Below are 22,103 nucleotides of genomic sequence, written 5' to 3'. Positions count from 1 at the left end.
GTTATGGTGGCAAACATCCACTGCCTTCCAAACTCTTAATATGGGCATGGCAGCACTTTTGTTTATCTAACAGCCTAACATCCTGGGAATACAAGAAGTGAGAAGAGATGATGTGAATCCCTTTCAATGAGAGCAAGATTTACTTACCAAAGAAAAATAAATAAATAAATTTCAGAAGTGATTTTTCACCCCTCACCAAAACTCAGAAGGATCTGTTGGAACTTTCCACAAGGGCAAGTCCTTCAGTGATGACTATGTTTCATCATCAGGGGCCCCCTTGTGACGGATCCAGAGCTGTCCTTTAATCTGCAACTATAAACTTCTAAATAAATCAACATTGAGCAAATTGTGTGAATGTATGACTGCAGTTGCAAAGCTTCTTACCAACTGGCGCGCCGAAAACTTAGAAGGTGGAACAGACAGCTTATTATAAGTAACTTGCAATGGAAGAATTAAAGTTGGGATGGTATCCAGGAAACTTCTGGGACTTCATACTATTATGTCTCTGTAAAGTGTTCAGACAGTCTTTTCTTCCTCCTCCCCCAACATGTTTGGGGATATTTTATAACTCCTTGTAAAGATAAAAATGCTATAACCTGCTTTTATATTTTTATTTGAGATTCTTGCATCTGCCAGCTTTCCTCTAAGAAGTCTACTGAGAATGGTAAGAACGATGATAGATTTCTGTCATCTGGGAACTAGAAACATCTGCCACCTTTAATTGTTTGCAGGTGCAATATGTTGGTGCTGCTACTAACTACTAAATAGATGGCATTTACTAACTAGTGGACTGGACAACAGTTTTAGGAGAACCTGTTGATAAATGCAAATGCATTCTGAAGTCTTGTTTCTCTCCAACTGCTCTTAAACATGATTTAAGAATTAATGCTACACACTCCCTCTGTATATATAGCATGATATGTTTATTATAGTGTGATATGTAACAAAGGTAACGGGTGCCTCAATTCTGCCCTGTTCTCAAAGATGCTTCACACAGAGATCGAGATCAATCCAACTTTTTTTCTTCCAGATTGCCAAACATTTTGCAGAACCTCGAACCCAGGGGTGGGCTGCTGGGGGTTCGCAAAGGTTCGGAAGAACCTCTAGCTAAGATTCTATGCAGTTCAGAGAACCCCCATATCCCATTCCTGGCTGGCTCTGCCCACCCCTCCCCTCCCAGGAGTCCACATGTGGCCCATTTTGGATTCAGGTAAGTGCAGGGTATGCGCGGAGGCTCAGGGAGGGCAAAAAACAGGCCCACTGGAAGTTCAGGAATGCTGGAAGTGGGCCCGTTTCCGGCCTCCAGAGGGCCTCCACAACCTGGGAAGGCTGTTTTCACCCTCCCGGAGGCTCGAGAAAAGCTCTGGAGCCTGTGGAGGGCGAAAAAATCCCCTCGCACCGTGGTGCAGGAGGCCGAATAGGCCACCCCCACCATTGCCATGCCCACCCAACAACCGGGCAGAGAACCCCTTGGTAAAATTTTTGAAGCCCATCCCTGCTCAAACGCTTTGTAATCCCAAACATACATTAATTCCAGTAAACCAGATGCGATGCAGAGTATGATTTTATTAAGCAAGAGTGGAAAATTGTGGAGAAACCATAACAAAACAAAACAAAACAATCATTTGAAGACAACTATATCTACTCATTAATGTTTGTTACCACTATGATTCACAGACATTTCCTTGAAAATAGGTTGCTTTATTTATTGCAAAATATGTGAGTCAGACCACCTATGCTAAAGATGGGGAAGCCGTGTTCTAGAGATAACTGAAGATTACTGATCCAGCAGTATCTGGAAGGACACACTGCTCATTTCCTCTTCTAAGTTATTCCAGCAATTGGATGGCTAACCCTTTTCTCAGTCTTCTTTTTGATCATTCAAAGGCCTCTTCCATTTTAGTTGAATGTCCTCAGACCAGCTTGCTATAGCACCCTTCTCCGACACAGTCCTCGCATGGAAAGGTTTCTGGGATTATGTGAAGTTCGGATGTTATTATTAATTTTTCACGGGAATCCGTAGAGCTGGAATATGTAGCCTGTAATGGAATCATATTCTTGAAAGTCTGCTTCAGAAAAAGGTGCAAAAATTGCTGTGCCAAACAGTTCCTTATTCCTCGATTTATATTGCTCATGAAGATGGCGAGGAGGCATTAAGGCATAGTTGGGCAATTATATTAACATGCGGTCTATCCATTTTTGAGTGAATAGAGAAGGAAGCTGCAATATTATACCCTATGCCAGTGATGGTGAATCTTTTCGGCACTCAGTGCTGAAAAGGGACAGAGAGTGCGCTTCTGACCTGGAAGAGGAGCTGCCCAGGGGGGCATGCGCGCACCAGAAAATGCACGCACCAGAAAATGCACTTCTGGTTTCCAGCGGGTGCCTGCATGTCAACCAGCTAGACTTCCAGTTACTACTGTGCATGTGCGTGGAACAATCAGCTGGTGGGAGAAAACCCTTCCAGTTTCCAGCACTGCCCCATGCATGGATAGCTGATCATTGCATGCACATGCACACCAGAAATCTGGAAGAGGAACGGGCAATGCCGCGCATGCCAGGTGACATGGCTCCGCATGCCACTTTAGCTATGCATGCCATAGGTTCGCCACCATGGCGCTATGCTCTTCTGGTTGGAAAGTAGAACTGCCCTCACAGTTTTATCATAGCACAAATTAAGCAGATTGGTTTTTCAACTGAGTATTACCTTCCAGGTACCTTCATTTATTTATTGCAATCATACCTTTCTTATTTATACAAATAACTCAAGGCAGTGAACATATCCTACAGACTTTCCTCCTCCTATTTACGCCTCAAGAACAACTCTGTGAGATGGTTTGCACTGAGAGTGACTGGCCCCAAGTCACTCAGTTGGCTTTGATGGTTTAAAGTGGGGCTAGAACTCATGGACTCTGCTTTCTAGCCTGGTGTCCTAATTACTAGATCAAACTGGCTTTCACTTTAGTGTAAGAATTACTCATTCTAAAGAATTATTAACGTAATTCCTCACTCTCAGGTTTGTTCCCTCTGGGATAAGAATTTGTTTTCGATAGATGATGGGTAGATATCTGCACTCTGTTACTGAGGATGTTGATGTACGAACTCAACAAGGATCACCTGGTAAAGCAGGATAAATTTCTCCCTATTCCATAGATCAGCCACAGGTAAAGCACCTGGGGACAAGACTCTCAGATTCACTTGCCATCTTCCAGCCCTAGCAGTCATGTTACAAGGTGTGGCAGTGGGGGTTAAGTTGCTAATGCCTGCAAGCTGTATTTCTGTCTACTGTTGAATACAAGTTTAGTGTGCGTCTAAATCTAAACATCGCTAAACCTATGTTCTGGTTGCTTCTGAACATGGATTTAGCATTCTTTTAGAAGAAGGATTTAAAGAAGCCCCAGTTACTCGTTGACCTTACAGCTAAGATCAAGCATACACAGTAAAGTAGCCCAACTAACAGTTGGCTGCAGGTCTGGTTGCTCCCACACCACAAACACTGTCCACCCCCACCCCCACACCACCAGCCATCTGCCTGTCAGCTGTATTTCAAATTATTTTTAAACACAGCTTTTGACACACTTCTGAAAGAACCTGAAGTAGCTGAAACAGTAGTTTTAAGAACAGGGGAATTGCTTGGTTAAATGGAAATTTGGCAGAGCTGATTGACAAATATTGGTGGTTCAAAACAGGCAAGCAAAATACCAATGAAGACTCTAATCTCAGAAGTAGCAAAAAGAGGAGGAATCATTCCTGCCAAATTTCCAAAACGTGTGATCGACCTGGCAGCTAAAGTGCAAATCTTTTGCTGACAAGTACATCATAATCCTTATGCTTCTAAAAACTCTCATATCTGTAACCTTTAACTGGATGAAATGGTACATCATAGATGAACACTTTTTCTAACAAGATACTTCAAGTGGACTAACAGAATGTGTCCAAAAACTGGGATCCATGACTCCCATGGAACTGAAATTTGGCAAATTTTATGAAACATAACATAAAATTATCATCAGGCATTTTATGACATAATATGACATGCCACAAAACATTTAGTTAGAACAATTGATCAGTGGAACAACTTGCCTCCAGAAGTTGTGAATGCCCCAACATGGAAGTCTTTAAGAAGATGTTGGATAGCCATTTGTCTGAAACGGTATAGGGCTTCCTGCCTAGGCAGGGGGTTGGCCTAGAAGACCTCCAAGGTCCCTTCCAACTCTGCTATTGTATTTGTATTTGTATTTATTTCCTGGAGTCAATTGCTGATGTTTGACTCTGCTGTACAGCTCAGCATGGACTACTTTCAAGGTAGATGCATCTCTGAATAGTTCTCTGAGTTTTTAACAATGCCCCCCATTGTTGAAGGCATTCATTAAGGACTCTGGTAAGGAAATATCTCTGAAACAATAACCCAGCAGGTTTCTATTTGTAGTAAAATGAACAGCAGATAAAAATGGAGGAGAACTGCACCTTCAAACTACTATTTCTCTCTCTGTAGCTTCACTGCCTTACCGTATCACCCCACTGCAACATCTGCATTGGGTTGATCCTTGAGAAGGGGCCAGTTTGAAAGAACCAAGTTGCCAAGAGCAGCTAGGTAGGGCCCAGCCCCTGACCCTATCATCCACCACACTACCACTGAAACATCCTGGATCGCATCAATGGCAAAAATTGTGTCAGGAGCAGTGGGAAAGAGCTAATTTAAAATGGAAGCATCTAAAGCCGGGGTGTCAAACTCGATTTCATTGAGGGTCGCATCAGGGTTGTGTTTGACCTCGTGGGTGGCAGGGTGTGTGTGGACAGGGTCAGCTTGATGTCACTCATGTTGGGGGCACCTGTGGTGGCCCAAGCGCTCGGAGAGCAAAAACAGGTTCCCAAGCTCTGTTTTTAGCTGAGATGGCCTCCTGCACCCTCTGCCAGCGAAAATGAAATTTGAGAGAGCTGCACATGATCCTCAGAAGCTCCGTTTTTGGCTGCCACAGCCTCCTGCAATCCTCTGCCAGTGAAAACGGAGCTCAGGAGAGCCACATATAGCCCCCAAGAGCTCCATTTTCACTGGCAGAGGCACCACGGGCCACTGTTTCTAGGGCAGCCCCATGGGCCAGATTTAAGCACCCCACGGGCCGGATCCAGTCCCTGGGCCTTGAGTTTGACACCCTTGCCCTAAAGACAATAGAACATATAACTACTTTTATAAGAACAAATATTAAATGGGGCAGAAGACAGACCCCATGTCACTGCATAGGGCTAGCTTATCACCACTTGCTCCCCCCACAAATGTGGTTCTCCCCTTCTCATATTGGTTTTATTTTTTTATTTCCCCTTGTTTATTCCTCCTTTGGAACAACAAAAACAGAACTAGATGCAGAGGCATCTCCAGAATAGACGCTTGCATCAGAATGCTGAAGCAATTTCTGCTGTAGACTTTCTGCTCCCCCCTGCCCCCCAGGTACAGACAACTCCAAATGGGATGGATTGTCCATTTCATCATTTGCCCCCTCTGCCAAGGTGGCGCAGTGGTTAAATGCAGCACTGCAGGCTACTGCTAGATCAGCAGGTCAGCGGTTCAAATCTCACCGGCTCAGGGTTGACTCAGCCTTCCATCCTTCCGAGGTGGGTAAAATGAGGACCCAGATTGTTGGGGGCAATATGCTGACTCTCTGTAAACCGCTTAGAGAGGCCTGATAGGCCTATGAAGCGGTATATAAGTCTACTGCTATTGCTATTGCTATTGCCTCTGCAGACCTCAAGTCCATCTGTCCCATCCCCTTTCAAACATTAGAATACCCGGGATCCGAATTAAAGCATGCTTCTTTGGCAAATGTGAAACAATTCTTTGCATGCAGAGGCAGGGATATGAGTCCTACTTTAAAAACATTTGGTTCCCCCCCCCCAGCTTTATAAAATAAGGAAATAAGTCTTGAATATCCAGAAGTGGAAGAAGCACAGTTTTTAACCCTGACTGCCCTCTGCCCCCCACCCCCTTCAATGAAAAAATCATCTGCAAAACTCAATATTTACCTCAATGAAGAATCCTATCCATCCTTTGCCTGGATTTTTTATTTCTTTCTTATAAACATTTGTGCTCTTTCCAAGAAAGAAAAAGACAGGAAATAGCTGGTTACTGTTTAGAAAGTTGAAATTATCCATGAGGAAACAAGATAGCATGATCATGATGTATATTAATGAGTATTATTTATAATGGTGGTGGTTTTTTTTTTGAGTTTTTGTTAGTTTTGGCCAGATTGAGCCTGAACCAATGGTGGGTTCTGGGCGGTACGGCCCGGTACGGCCGTACTGGTAGTAGCCGGGAGCAGCGGCCACCATACCGGTTCGGTGGCTTGTTTGGCCCACCCACCTGCCCATCTTCCTTACCTGCTTTTGAAGCAAACGGACCAATTGCGCACGCACACACAGTGTGCGGCGCCTGCACGACCTTTGCCGAGCAGCTGGGTGTTGTAGGGCAGTGGCGTGCACATGCGTGCACATGCGTGCGCAGCGCACATGCCTGACTAAGACGCTCGGCCCCATGCACAGTGTACCAGTTGCGACGGGATCCAGAACCCACCACTGGCCTGAATGTGCAGTTGGGGGGGTGGGAAGGGGAAATCATGAAACATACATTAAGAAAAGAAGGCAAAACAGATAAAAACAAATGTTTTGCTGCATTTGAAAGTGGTCAGGACAGCCAAGGAACTAGCCCAAAGTGAGATCTGGATAGCTACTCCGTCTGATGAGTTACAATATGATAACGCTTCTTCAGAGATAACAGGTGAAGGAGCTGCTCAGCTAGACACTCAATGGTGGGATATGTTGGGAACTATAGTAATAGCAATATTTAAACATCCATAAGTTTCCTATCCATGTCTTACACACCTGGGTGCTTGCTATTAATTGGATGGCTTTATTTCTTCCCGCCAAAGCTGAATGAATGAATGAATGTCTACTCACCACTTTATGCACCTTAGTACGAGTCCATTTAATAGGATTCTTTTTATGTTGTTCTCCAGATAGCACATGCATCCTGAAATCTCTCCTAGAGATGTTAAAAGTAGTGGAGAAAATTGTACACTCCAATATTGTTTTTGAATTGGTTTATTTCTCATTTTAATTCTATATTTCTTTTTGGTTTATATCATTTTTAAAAAAGAAATGTCATTTGGTTTTGCAAATTTAACTCTCAAAAAGGGACAGAGAATGGGAAAATAAATAAATGTATAGGGCCCCCATACCTTTCATCATCATTAGTCTTAGCATAGTAAGCATAGATCAATGAAGGCTCCTGGTCTGTTGAAAAGTGAATAGCTCCTCCAGTATTTTTCTAGAAAAAGAGGAAGGATCAATGAGAAAGAAATGAAGACAGGTGTTCTTTGAGTGCTGTTTTCCTTTTCCCTAAGTGGAAACAAAAAACACTGTTGACACATAAATCAAATCTTGGATGACCATGTCATTAATGCGGTCTTCTCAATTTGCTGTTGACCTGATGTATTTAGAAGTCAACCCTCATCCTCCTCTATTACGACCTGATGAAGTCAAGTTATGATGGACCATCAGTTAAATAGCTTTATATAAATCTGGTATATGGAACAAACAAACTTTGGTAGCTTGAGGCTGAATTTGATATTTGGATGGGGTGCAAATAGACTGCAATAGGAAACATGCATTAAGAGACAAGCAAATTCGAGTCACATCAGTGCATGGGTGGGCCTGGGACTCTTATTTTTAAAGGGTAGGATCTTTCTTTATGTCTGTTTAAGGTTTGCATTCCTATTTATCTGATGCTTTCTGTTTTGAGATAATTTTACAGTTACTGGACCATAGAGAGCTCTCTGCAAAATCAGCAGTGGAAGCAACACTGGAACACCAGGAAAGAGACAGGCAAGTCAATAGAAATAGCACTTAGACTTAGATACAACTTTACAGTGCTTTACAGCGCTCTCTAAGCAGTTTACAAAGGCCCCATATTGCCCCCAACAATCTGGATCCTCATTTTACCCACCTCGGAAGGATGGGAGACTGGGTCAACCTTGAGCCTGGTGAGATTTGAGCTGCCAAATTGCAGGCAGGCAGCAGAAGTAGCCTGCAGTACTGCACTCTAACCACTGCGCCACCGTGGCTCATCCTTTTTGCCTTAGCTATCTCAGCTGCAGTGGGATCACTGGGTGGATAGGACTGTGAGTGAATGTATGGAGCCTGATTCCTACCCCAACAGCTGGCATTGCATGTGGTCCTCAGGGCTGCAATCCTCCTGCTCCAGCTCTCCTTCTCCCACCAACCCCAGTTCTCCCACCCACCCTATCACCCCAGAATTGGATTGGGAGTATAGTCTATATTGATTTGTGGTGACTAATGTTTGTTCAAAATAAAGAAATAGCTCATTTAAAGTCTACTTAAAAGTAATGAGTAGCATAACAAAGATTTCCCATGAAGAGTTCACCAGAGGTATTATGACTGAAACTCTTAGAATTCCCAACCACTCCATCTGGACGGTTCCAGGTTGGTGTTCTCATTGACCATCGTATTGGATATACTAAAGTAATAAGGAATATTCTAAATTGTTTGTTGAAAATGCCTTTCTGTGGAACCTAAGCTTTTTTTTCCTTCACGTTTTGTTTCATTTATATAACATCCAATTTTCATCGAATAGTGTGTGTTCTGAGTACAATTGTGCTTAAGTAATCATATTATACATTTTTGTTATTATAATTCCTTGCCATCATATTAATAATAATAATAACATAAGAATATCGTAACATTGATATTTAACTTTTAATACAGGGGTGAAATGCTACCGATTTGCACCAGTTTGCGCAAACCAGTAGGGACGATTGTCATTGGTTCCACGAACTGATAGTAAAAAAAAAAGCTTCTGAGGATCGTGTGGCTCAGCTGTGAGCTGCACAATTGTCGGAAGCTTCCCCCCCCACTTTTTAAAGAATTTTTTTACTACATATTCCCCTGAATCAGTAGTAAAAAAATGCTTTAAAAGTTTTTTTTTAAAAAGGTTCCCACAATTGCACAGCACAGCTGAACCTTTTTTTCCACTTCTTAAAGCATTTTTTACTACCGGTTTGAGCAAATAGGTAGTAAAAAATGCTTTAAAATTTTAAAAAAGTTGCCCATGCCCGCCCAGTCACATGACTCCCCCACCAAGCCATCCCCACCAAGACACGCCCAGAGAACCAGTGGCAAAAAATTTTATATTTCACGACTGATTTAAAATGACTGATTTAAAATCATCTTCTTTAACAACTCTCCTCTTTACCATCTTGTTGAATACTAGCGCGGGAAGTAAGGTCCCCCTTTCTGATTGGTTCTCGGGCGGGGCCGGTTTAATCCTCACCTTGATTGGTTGAGCTACTCGACGCCCTATTGGCTCATTGTTCAAACTTGGGGGTATAAATGTTTGGCGCGAACCACGCCACGTTGAATCGTAGTTACTATGCTTTGAATAAAGGTTACTGCTTTGCTACACCTCTTGTCGCGTCCTCTCCCTTCGCTCCAAGATGCAAAACTGGCGACGAGGATGGGATGAGATTCCCGCGACCACGGAGGAGAACAAGCCAGCTTGCCACCGCGTCTGAAGCAGCAAGAACCCGCTCCTCAGGCTGAGAACTCCGGCAGCGAACGCAAAAATTTTCTTTGCCGTCCTTCTTCCCCCTCCGGCTTCATACCACAATGGCATCATCGCTTCCTCCTTTCGCGCCGTTTGGATCCGCTGGAGAATCATGGGACGGTTTTATGGAGCGTTTCGAGTGTTATCTAATCGCGTCGAAGAACCGGGCGCAGACTGATGAGGAGAAATGCAGTTTCTTCTTATCCTGCTGTGAGCCTTCCATGTTTGCCTCTGCGAGAGCTCTGGCCGCCCCGAGGCCAGCCTACAAACTTGGGTGGGACGAGCTGATGTCCAGGTTGAGGGACCATTACGCCCCCTCACCTTCTTTAATCGCACGGCGTTTTACTTTTCGCCGCCGAGTGCAGAAGCCCAACGAATCCATCAGCCAGTTTCTAGAGGCTTTGCGCACAGTGGCCGCTCAGTGCGATTTTGCAGACCTGGAGGAGAACCTCGTGGAGCAGTTTGTATGCGGGGTCCGCGACGTGCAATTGCGCAGCCGTATGCTCCGGAACCACAAAATTACCTTGGTGCAAGCAGTGGAAACCGCACGAGCAGCAGAGCTCTCCGAACAATCCACGGCCGACATCGAACGCCTCCAGCTGAAAACCCCCGCGCAAACCGCTGCAGCGCCTTCCACCCAGACGAACCTCGTCGACGACCCCTCTCCTTCGGAAGATGAGGAGGAGGAAACCGTCGGACAAATGAGGACGCAACCAAAGCGGAGGCCACACCAGCAACCACCGACGCCTGCTCAGCCAGTCTCAAACGCTCCTTGCCGCGGATGCGGCGGCCGTCATAGCCGCGCATCCTGCCCGTTTCGTTCCGCCGTCTGCCGCCGTTGCCGAGGAGAAGGACACCTCGCCAGGGTCTGCCGGGCTCTCGTGCCAGCCCCATCGTTTATGCAGCCCAGCGACCAGCGCCAGGCACTGAAAGGCCGCCAACAACCACGTTCTGCGAGGCGGGCTGAGGACTGCCATTCAACCTACCAGCTCTCCAGCGCCGACTGCGTGGTCTACCAGGCTTCTCACGTTCCCGCCGGCCATCGTAAAATTAGCACCGCCGTCCGTCTCGAAGGTCAGCTTTGCCGAATGGAGGTGGACTCTGGGTCTTCCCGTTCCCTTCTATCTTGGGCTCTGTTTTCCCGCCTTTGCCCCAGGGTTCCCCAGAGTAAATTGCGTCCCGCTGGGGTTTCCCTTCTAGATTACCAGGGAAATGGGATTCCCACGGCAGGAATATTCCACATCCGGGTGGAATACGGAGATTTTAAAGGAAAACTTCCAGTTTTAATTGTTAGGAATGACCTGCCCGCTCTCCTTGGGTTGGATTGGTTCCCCGCTTTGGGTCTCACCATAGAAGGGGTACATAGGGTAGTTCCCCGCACCGTAGATAGTGTGCTAGACGAGTTTGCAGATGTGTTCGATGGGAGATTGGGCTGTTATAAGGGCACCCCCATTTCCCTTTGCCTCGATCCTCAGGTCGCGCCTATCAGGCTGAAGGCACGCAGAGTCCCCCTTGCATTGAGAGCAAAGGTAGATGCTGAACTTGATAAGCTTATAGAGCAGGGGGTAATCGAGCCCGTAGATCATGCCCGTTGGGAAACTCCCATAGTCCTCCCGGTAAAACCCGATGGATCGGTGAGAATATGTGCCGACTATAAGTCGACCATCAATTTGGCCCTGCAGGCAAATCCATATCCTGTTCCCGTAGTGCAACATCTACTCCACTCCTTAGGACAAGGCCGTATTTTCGCCAAGCTAGATATGGCACAGGCCTACCAGCAGCTCCCCGTAGACGATGACGCGGCTACGGCCCAGACCATTGTCACCCACCGCGGGGCTTTCCGTTGCCGCCGTCTCCAGTTCGGCGTTTCGGTTGCCCCGGGGATATTTCAGAGCCTCATGGAGCGGTTGCTCCATGGGCTCCCCGGCGTCGTTCCTTACTTTGACGACGTCCTGGTCGCAGCCCCTAGCCACTCGGAACTCCTGAAAATATTGCGGGAGGTCCTTACACGTTTTAGGGAGGCAGGACTGAAACTAAAGCGCAGCAAATGCGAAATTGCTGTTCCCCAAGTAGAATTTTTGGGATTTCTCATCGATGCACAAGGCATCCACCCCACTCCCTCCAAAGTTGCCGCCATTAAAAACGCACCTGCACCCACCTCTAGGGCGAAATTGCAGGCGTTCCTGGGGCTGTTAAATTTTTATGCCCCTTTTATTCCCCACAAGGCCTCGCTAGCTGAACCGTTACATCGACTGCTTGACCGGTCAGCGGCCTGGAAATGGGGTAGCCGTGAAGCGCACGCGTTCGCGGCTATAAAAGATATTTTAACTTCGTCGGCAGTCCTTATTCAATACAGCGATAAGATGCCCCTAGTCTTGACATGCGACGCCTCTCCCTATGGTATAGGGGCGGTCCTGAGCCATGCCCTCCCGAATGGCTCAGAGGCCCCCATAGCCTTTTTACTCCCGGACACTTTCTTCAACGGAGCGGAACTACAGCCAAATCGATAAAGAAGCCCTGGCTGCAGTGTCCGGCATTAAGCGATTCCATGACTACCTTTATGGTAGGAATTTCACCCTTGTCACGGATCACAAGCCGCTCCTGGGGCTACTAGCAGGCGATAAGCCAACGCCCCCCATTTTGTCTCCCCGCATGACACGCTGGACTGAGTTTTTAACGGCGTATTCGTATACGCTGTTATACCGTCCGGGTAAGCAGCTAGGGCACGCAGATGCCCTGAGCCGTTGCCCCTTGCCACAGACGGACACAGCCCACGTGCCTTCTCTCTCTATTTTGTCCATTGCTGAATCTGATCTCCCCGTCTCTGCTGCGGATGTCGCAGCTTGCACAAAGGCTGACCCCGTCTTATCCCAAGTAGCTACGTGGGTTTTGAGGGGTTGGCCCGCGGAAAAGGTAGCGGAACGATTCCGACCGTTTAAAGCACGACAAGCCGAACTTGCCCTTCATGGGGGTTGTCTTGTCTGGGGGGATAGGGTAGTGATCCCCACAGCCTTGCGGGCTCGAATTCTGCCCGCACTTCACAAAAACCATCCAGGCATAGCGCGAATGAAAGCTTTAGCCCGCAGCTATGTGTAGTGGCCCTTGCTAGATTCGGAAATTGCAGATTATGTAGGTCGCTGCAGGATATGTCAAAATTCTAGGCCGAATCCTCCCACAGCCGCCCCCCGGGAGTGGGAAATTCCTAGAGGCCCATGGTCCCGTTTACACATCGACTTCGCCGGCCCCTTCCACGGCCGAACCTTTATGATAGTAGTCGATGCTTACTCCAAGTGGGTGGAGTTGGTAATTATGACCTCCACTACAGCAGAGAGTACAGTGAGGGCCCTTCGTAAGATGTTCGCCACACATGGGCTACCGGATGTGATAGTCTCAGATAATGGGCCCCAGTTTACCTCCACCACGTTCCAAGAATTCCTGGCCGAACAAGGAATTAGACACGCAGCCACAGCCCCTTACCATCCAGCTAGTAACGGCCGGGCGGAGCGCGCAGTTCGCTCAGCCAAAGAAGCCTTGGGCCGCATGGACCAGGGCGACTGGCAGGAAAGAGTGGCGGCGTATCTCTTGAGCCAGCACTCTACACCCTGCCCAACGACTAATAAAAGTCCTGCGGAGCTCTTGATGGGTAGGAGATTGCGAACCCCCCTAGACAGGCTCCATCCACTTTACGCAGGGGATCTGCCGAGCAACCTGGGGGCCCTCCCTTCCCACGCGTTTAAGTTAGGGGATCCTGTATGGGCCCGCTCCTTCTCCGGGGATCCACGGTGGGTTCCCGCAACCATCACAGCCCTGACTGGCCCCTGTTCCTTCAGGGTCGGCCTGGCCGACGGAACACAATGGAGGCGCCACCTGGACCAGTTAAGGCGACGCCTCCCCGCGGAAGCAGACGGCCCGAGCCTCTCAGACACTCGCTCTCAGCGTGAGCTACCCTCGATGACCTTTTCCCCAACGGACTGTCTCCACTCAGGGAACGGGGGACAAGCCGACTTTTCGGACAGACGTGCCTCATCCGGCTATTTCTTTTCTCGAAGCCCTTATCGAGACTCTGAATCTACATCCCAACCAGATTGCAGGGGGCCACTGTCGGACACTCCTGTTGCCACGGAGCCGCCACCTTGGACAAATGGACATGGGGCACGGGGCCCGGGGCCAGCACCATCCCTCGGGGCCGCGTCGCAGACTCCCCGCCTCACCACGGACACGCCTCCGCCGGTGGTCTCCCCCCCGACGACAGCCGCCGGGGAGTTACGAAGGTCGGGACGAGAGCGTCACCCCCCCACCTATCTACAAGACTATGTTTGCCCTTCCTAAGGGTACCTTGACTAGGGGGGGAGGGGTGTTGAATACTAGCGCGGGAAGTAAGGTCCCCCTTTCTGATTGGTTCTCGGGCGGGGCCGGTTTAATCCTCACCTTGATTGGTTGAGCTACTCGACGCCCTATTGGCTCATTGTTCAAACTTGGGGGTATAAATGTTTGGCGCGAACCACGCCACGTTGAATCGTAGTTACTATGCTTTGAATAAAGGTTACTGCTTTGCTACACCTCTTGTCGCGTCCTCTCCCTTCGCTCCAAGATGCAAAACATCTCTTCCAGTTGTATCTCCTCCTTTCCCACTTCTATTATTTAGCCAACTGATAAAATATGTCCCATATCAAAATGTATTCCATTTCTTCTTTAGCCTTAATAGCAAGTGTTAATCTATCCATTTCTGCACAGTCTAAAATTTTCTTAATCATATTCCCACAGACAGGATCTCATCATCTTTCCATTTTTGCACAAATACAAGTTGCAGTTAAGATATGCAAGATCAAGCATGTGGTCTTTTTATCATATGTTTCAGGTCGAATGTCCAAGAAAAATATCTCTGGTTTCAAATGTATATGTTGCTTTGTCATTTTTTCCAGCCATGTATGTATTTTTGTCTAATATTTTCTTGTGTTGGGGCATGTCCACCACATATGATAGAATGAACCAGATGCTTGCTTACACTTCCAACAATTAGCCGATCTATCTTTAAACATTTTTGCCAGTCTTGCTGGTACATCTATAAAAAAATTTATACAAATTTTCCTTATATGCAGTCAACATTGTCAATTTAATATTTCTGTCTGTGGAACCTAAGCTCTTATTTTAGCATAGTAGAGCAACAGTTTTTGGCTGTTGTGAATAATATGTCTCTCACCACAGTCCTGTTCCAATGGACCTCTGGATGCTGTTGATTCTGCATGGTGATAAGGTAAAAAGTGGCAGTTGGAACTCCAATACTGTCTTTATGGAAACCTAAGTCATGGTTCTTATTTGGCATGATCCTATAAATGATCAGGATGAGAATGGTATGAAATGCAAGCATTGCTTGATAAGAGTTCGCTTTGAAACAACTTTGCACAGCTGCCTATCTAATTTTGCACTGGCACACAAAGTAAACAAATCCTGCTATGGGGTTAAAATAAGCTGCAGTACTGGGTTATTTTTCTGCTCCTAAAAAAAATGCCGTTTCTCCTCTACCTTGACCAAGGAGGCTATTTAGTGATCCTTGGATATTATATAGGCTTGATATTACTCATCAATCGGCAAAGCCCAATAAATCCACAAACATTGTCAGAGAATTGGAATTCAAGCTATATTTGAGGCAATTTTCAAATAAGACAAGCTTATCATTATTACAAGGCACTTAGGAATAGTAAAGTCTGATTGTTCTCCTCCACTGCTCTCATTAAGCTCTACGGTGCCTAATTAAACTTGTTCATTGATTTACATGTCCGAAGGAGAGCTTGGATTTTGCCCAGCACAATTTCCCCCCTCATTTTAAATTGAAAGTGACTGTCTAACCCAGGGGTGTCAAGCTCAAGGCCTGTGGGCCGGATCTGGTCTGCAGGGTGCTTAGATCTGGCCCATGGGCCACCCTGGAAACAGTGAAGGACCAGCCCACAGTGCCTCTGTCAGGTTGCAGGAGGCTGTCATGACTGAAAACAGAGCTCGCAAGGGCAGTGCCCCCCCCCCCCAGCTCCATTTTCACTGGTAGAGGGTTGCAGAAGGCGCTGAAAACAGAGCTCAGGAGCTGTTTTTCACTGGCAGAGCACTCGGTCCATCACAGGTACCACCAACACAAATTATGTCAAGCTGGACACACCCTCCCTGGCCACCACCCCCCAAGGTCAAACACAATCCTGATGCAGCCCTCAGTGAAGTGGAGTTTGATACCCCTGGGACTCTAACGTATGCTATCAGTATAGTTGTTGCAAGAGTTAAGACGTAATTGTAATAAAATCCCTCAGATGCTCTCTTTTTGTAGAATTTATTTGCAATTCATTAATTCAAACTCTCGCTGAGCACTGGTTATTGCTCCGCTCCACTCTTCTAAAAATGCAACCCAAGAGCCTCTACACCAGAGATTGTTCTGCTATGGCTCAACTCACCTGAGGTATTTCTCTCCTTGTAGCTGATTAAAATAATAATAAGAATTGTCAGGCTGGCCCACTTCATCTCCTGATGCCACAAGTAGATACTTTGTTTTGTTTATATAATGCTTATTATATTCTGGGAACAGAAAAAGGCGGGGGGGGGGGAGGAATATGTGTGGATCTCAGCCTTGCCTCAGTTTGAGCAGAAAGCAAAATAGGATAGGGGTAATTGTTCAGAGGAAAGAGAATAGAATTGCTTTTGATATTTAATTTGTCCCCTCACCCACACCTTAAGTATGTGTCAGCCCTTCAAGGCAAATTGGATATCAGAGTAGATGATCAGAGTAACAGAATCTAGAAACTCAGGTTGTATCTTCCCCTCCCTGCCTTTATGCTGAAGAGAATTAGGGAAAGTCTGGCCTGAGACATTTTCTCAAATTCTTTTCCTCCTTTGGGCTGAGATTTCTCTTATCTGACCATTGCATTAGCTGCAGCTCTTCCTCCTGTTCCTCAAGGTTGTTCTCACAGCCCAACAATGCATGTTTCAAGTTTCTTTCACATACTCTGCATCTCCCTAAATCCATTTTTATCCTGATAAATACCACAGTCCTATAATCTAGTCCTTCATTAATTCAACCCATTCGTTTCATCTTCAGTGGTGCTTACTTACTCAAAGGGTCGATATTTGAAGCAATAAGTTCAAAACGGGGATGGTCGATCTGTTGAGTAATATTGAGGAAGTAGAAAGGCGCCAGTGCGAAACTCCAGCCACAATATGATCTGTACTGGTGATGTAAACTCTGCAGAAGATTACAGCTGTGATCTTTTGATGCAATAAAGGGAACCTTGACAAAAAGCTAGGTTGTTGGCATTAGATTTTTAAGTAGCCGACTCCCCAATCCTGCAAGCATCAGGCATAGTTTGGCTCCTGAGGTCCTATCAGTAATATTGGGGTCAAACCAAATTGTAGCATAGAGGTCAGCTTTTCCCAACTCTGTTCCCTCCATTTGTAAGAACTGCAACTCTCTGAAATTCTCAGGGGACATGGCCAGGGGTGGATTAAGGCTCACTGGTGCCATAAGCACTGACAAATCTTGTTGCCCCCACCTCCTTTGTACATACTGTACACATCTTCATTGTTTTCTTTTCTTTTCTCAACTTTGTGGTGCCCCTTTTGGGCCTGGTGCCCTAGGTACGTGCTTAGTATGTTTAATGGTTAATACACCACTGGACATGGCATATGCTATGAGCTAGATGGGATACAGGTCTGGTAACCCAGAAAGAGATAGCTTCTTCAAGGGACAGTTTAGTTAGGATTTTTGGAAACTGCCTCTATTTTTTTTAGTGACACATCAGATGACATCTCTGCCTTGGAGCAAATGCTCATTTTCATTATTTTTATTCTGAATGAAATAACAGAGATGATAATTCCACTAACTTTTCTAGGGATAAAGGTGATACTCCCAATTATTTTAAGACAGTCTAACTGTGCTCCTTCTTAAAAAAAAAAAACCAAATGGAAAAGTTTTAAATTTTTGTTTTCTTTCTGGCAGTCATTTTGTATTTTCTATAAATCCTTCAACCTTAGTATTATACTAGGATATTGGGAGGAGGCTGGCGGTGGTTGCCATAGAAACTACTGAACCACCACCCCCTGCAAAGTAGCCTTCTTTGGGAGAAGACACCTGAGAACTTTCCAACATGTATTTAATCATCTCAAACCTTGAAACAAAATGCCCCTTTTGGTTTATGCAATAATTTGTAAGTCTATATGTTCAAGTGTAGAGATTTGGATTTATATCTCAACTCAATTTGAACTGAATGGAGAAGTAACCTGCAGATAGGGAAGCACTGAGAGTAGCTCGGACAGGACAGGATATTTCCCCCCATTAAAATGAGAGCTGGCAATGGCGGCTTGGTTCCATCCATTATTTTGGACTCCAACTTTTCCAGTGCTTTCCCACTTGCTGTGCTGATGAGGACCATTCTGAGGCCAAGTCCAGGACTTCTAAAACAGGCTGCCCACCCCTCTTCTGCAATAACCCAATTTTCATTTCCAATAGCTGAAGTCACCCAATTAATGTCTCAGCCCCATCAGGCTTTGTATTCTACGTATTCTAAGCTGTTTATCTTTATAATTATGGAACTCCTTCGAAAAGTTAAGAAACTCCTTTAGAATAATCTGTAGGAATAGAAGATTTCTTCTGTCACGATCCAACCCAGTATACACAAAATACAGGTGTATACTGTACTGCATTTGAAAACTCTCACCTTAGCCAAATTCAGGATGTCCATAACGACTGAGACAAATGACACCACACGCTTGTCAACGGCTGCAGTCAGCCAAGCAATCCATCCACGCTAAGAGGGAGACATAGAAAGATGGAGAAGGTCTGCTGGAAATAAACTCAGGAATGCATCTGGGATGGATAGCCTTTTCAATACTTTAATGAAGAAAGACAGTGGTGAGCAGTACTTTTTTGTTGTTTACAACTGCATGACTTACAATAAACCACACCATCACTCCATCACATTAAAGATTAATTGTAGATATATACATATTTATCTTATAACATGTATGTAGAACTGTTTGGCTTTTATGCTATTTATGCTATTTATGCTATTTATGCTATTATACAACTGTCTTGTTGTTAACTTTAAAATTTGTGCTGGCAGCCACCAGAGAATGAAGAAAGACTTGGAAACGTAACTCAGTTTTGTCTCCTTTGCTTTTCCTCCCACCTTCAAGCAATAGCAAAAGCAATAGCAGTTAGATTTATATACTGTCCCATAATGTTTTACAGCACTCTCTGGATGGCTTACACATGTCAGTATATTACCCCCAACAATCTAGGTCCCCATTTTATTGACACTGGAAGGATGTTAAGCTGAGTCAATCTTGAGCCCTCCAGGATCAAACACCAGGCGGTGGGCAGAGCCAGCTTCCAATGCTGCATTGTAACCACTGTACCACCAGTACTCACCATTATGGATGCCAGACAAATCAAATTTGCATGGAATATCACACTTCGGCTGCAAAAGTCCAGGCAACCACTAGATGTAACTTACAGGTACAGAAAACTCTGTTGTCATTTGGAGTTTAGCAGAATTTTTGCAGCCAAGCTGTACTACCTCTACCAAAGAAGAATTAGACGCAGAGAAGACAAAGGAAGGTGGGGGAATAAAAGGGAGGGTGTCCCCCAGAGGGTGAAAGGAGATTTTACACACACACATCCTACTTAGGCTTTGGTCCTCTCAGATACCTTGGATGAGCCTAGTAGCATAAATTTGGTGAGTTTTACATTTCCACCAGTCTGTTTCACCAAGAAATCTGTAACTGTGTCCATGGCTCGTACAGTGGCCTGCATAGGAAGAGAGCAGGATTATAGCTTCTGGCTTTAATGCCGATTTAACATGGTACATTCAAAGCATCAACAAAATTATATTTTAAACATACAGTATATGTTTAATTGGCTCCTGTGAAAAAACAACATCTTTCTGCTGAAAAGGGAAAAAAGAACAAGCAGTGCTCCACATGTGAGGCAGCAGAACAATTATTATATGTTTAATTCATTTGCCATAACTTGAAAGGTTAGCCATTGCATCATCTATGTGCTAATCTTAAAGCGGTCACAAGGATTTATTTAGGTGCATGTATTTAAAAGTCCTGAAATTCTTTTCTAAATGTGGCAAGTACAAGTTATTTGCTAATGATTTTTGTGAAGTCTTCCTAGGAAAAGAGCAACAGTATTTTGGAAACCTTTTTATTGCCCACATGAGTGAACAGTTTGGTCTGAGAATGCCTTTCTCTCTCTCTTCTTTCTTTTAATTGACAACTAAGCATTGCTGATGCTAAATAGATGTTAAATAGAAAAGAGCTTTCTACAGCTCACAAGGTAATCACATGTGGTCTACAGCAACGGTCCCCAACCTTTCCAGCTTGGCAGACTGGCGAGTGGGACGGGATGGTTTTCTGTGAGTGCCAGGTGCACGAGCGTATGCACCTTCATTTGTGCAACCGCCCACTGCTCCCACAAGTGGAGCTGTGCATGTGTACAAGCGCTTGCCCCCCACTTGTGTGACCCGGTTATGAAAGGGCCACGGGATTGAAGACTCCTGGTCTACAGATACAGACATTAGAAGGACATATAGCTACACAAATCATCTGTAACCTAGAAAGATTCCATTGAGTTCAACACAATTGTGGAATTAAAAAAAAATTACTACCGGTTCTGTGGCTCTGGCTTGGTGGGCGTGGTGTAGCTTGGTGGGCATGGCAGGGGAAGGATACTGTAAAATCCCCATTCCCTCCTGATCAGCTGGGACTTGGGAGGCAGAGAATAGATGGGGGCTGGGCCAGTCAAAGGTGGCATTTACCGGTACTCAAAATTTCCGCTACTGGTTCTCCAGAACTGGTCAGAACCTGCTGAATACCACTTCTGGTACAACAGCTACACTGTACAGTAAATATGGGAAATCTGCAGTCCTCTATATCAGTGGTCCCCAACCTTTTTATCGCCGCGGACCAGTCAGCCTTTGATAATTTTACCGTGGCCCGCTGAGCGCGCGCAGGGGTGGGGGTGGGGGCGTTGTTTTAAATCCACCTTCCCAATTCAACACCTGAATCATATCCCACCTTCCATTTTGTATGTAGATTTTAAGGAATAAACAGCTGAATTAATCAAGGTCAAAGATAAAAAGAGCAAGGGCAAAATTAAATAAGCCAGAGGATAGCAATGTAAAAAGAATACAGTATTAAGGAGAGAAAGGAGAAGAAAAAACCTCGCTTCTGCTGAGGTCAGGGAAATGTTTGATACTGATCTGGCTGGGTAAGAGTCCAAGAGTCCATATCGCCAATAACTACGCGTGGGGGGAAAGGAAATGTGTTTTGTGAGGAAGGGAAAGAGCGCGCTTCACCTATGCCCGTTGGCGAAATTTTGGAAGAGAGGCAAGAGACTTCAGGCACCGAGCCCCCACCCCTGGCTGCGGCAACTGGAGCGGGCGGGAGGCAGGGAAGGGGTGGGCAAGACCGCCGCTTTTCCACCGTGCGCTGCAATAGCGGCAGCGGCGGCCTGAATCTGGCGACTGCCCCTCACCACCTCAGGCGGCGCTCATACCCTCCCCTTTCCTGCGCTACCGTTAGACTCCTCTCAGCCCCCCACCCACGCCTGCGGAGGGCGCACGCGCACCAAAATCGTGCACCCCCCATCTCCCCTCAAAAGACCCCCCCCCGCCCTCGGCTGCCCGACGTTCTCTCTCTCTCTCTCTCTCTCTCTCTACCTCTCCCGCCGTTCCTTCTCACAAGCCAAGGCCGGGCGGGGAAGCGCCGTCTCCGTCCCGGGCGCGCCGCCCCTCCCTGGGCAACTCAGAGACGACTGAGCCGAGCCGAGGAGGACAGCGAGAAAAAGAAGAGAGCGGCCAGCAACGACCGCCGGGGAAGCCGCCAGGGCCTCCAAGGGCTCCGCTTCCAGCGCATGGTCCGCCCCCTCCTCACCTCGCTTCCAGGCGAGCCGACTGAGGCGAGAAAGGAGAAAGAGGCGGAGGCGTTCACTGAGGGGACGGCTGACTCGGGGAGGGGGCGGAGGTGGTGTAGTAGCGGGGGATTCTTCCTCCTCGCCTCACTTGCTCCTGTGCTTCCGCGCAGCTCCCCCCCTCCGGCGACGGCGCTGCATGAGTGAAGAGTCGGCCGTTGCATGGCCCCCGGCCGCTGCGCGGCCCGGTGCCAGGTACTCCACGGCCCAGCACCGGTCCGCGGACCGGGGGTTGGGGACCACTGCTCTATATCAGCAGTCCCAAAACTTTTTGAAACTGAGACAGATTTCATGTAAAGGAATTCTTCCATGGACAAGATAGGTGGGTGGGATGGTTTCATGTGCTACCTAGATCCCACACAGGTGCAGATGAAGTTTCACTCACTTGCGTGGCTGGGTCTCTAACAGGCCACAGATTAGTACTGGTCCACATCCTGGAGGTTGGGGATTCCTGCTCTATATGTTGTAGATTACCAGTTTGTCTTTTCTGTTCAAGTGGGCTGAGGTTGATGGGGATTAGAACCCAATAATCTCTGGAGA

General features: G+C 46.5%; 1 protein-coding gene across 1 annotated transcript in view; it reads right to left on the bottom strand.

Annotated features, from left to right (window-relative positions):
• Nucleotides 1-1,549: 1,549 nt before the first annotated feature.
• LOC148048179 (autocrine proliferation repressor protein A-like) overlaps nt 1,550-22,103 on the bottom strand; it is a 34,898-nt gene continuing 14,344 nt past the window's right edge. The window contains exons 3-11 of the mRNA XM_087708256.1: nt 19,296-19,394; nt 18,304-18,393; nt 16,703-16,832; nt 16,048-16,168; nt 14,814-14,940; nt 7,230-7,318; nt 6,949-7,033; nt 6,019-6,084; nt 1,550-2,039 (exon numbers count right to left, since the gene is read on the bottom strand). Coding sequence (XP_087564382.1) covers nt 1,914-2,039; nt 6,019-6,084; nt 6,949-7,033; nt 7,230-7,318; nt 14,814-14,940; nt 16,048-16,168; nt 16,703-16,832; nt 18,304-18,393; nt 19,296-19,394 — 933 coding nt within the window. The 3' untranslated portion in view covers nt 1,550-1,913. The remainder of the gene's footprint in view (nt 2,040-6,018; nt 6,085-6,948; nt 7,034-7,229; nt 7,319-14,813; nt 14,941-16,047; nt 16,169-16,702; nt 16,833-18,303; nt 18,394-19,295; nt 19,395-22,103) is intronic.

Source organism: Thamnophis sirtalis, unplaced genomic scaffold (assembly GCF_051295495.1).
Source record: "Thamnophis sirtalis isolate CommonGarterSnake01/CBP01778 unplaced genomic scaffold, rThaSir2_p1.2 scaffold_3, whole genome shotgun sequence".
Classification (NCBI taxonomy): Eukaryota; Metazoa; Chordata; class Lepidosauria; order Squamata; family Natricidae; genus Thamnophis; species Thamnophis sirtalis.
Note: the sequence above shows the minus strand (reverse complement) of the source record. Positions and strands in the feature narration are given on the sequence as shown.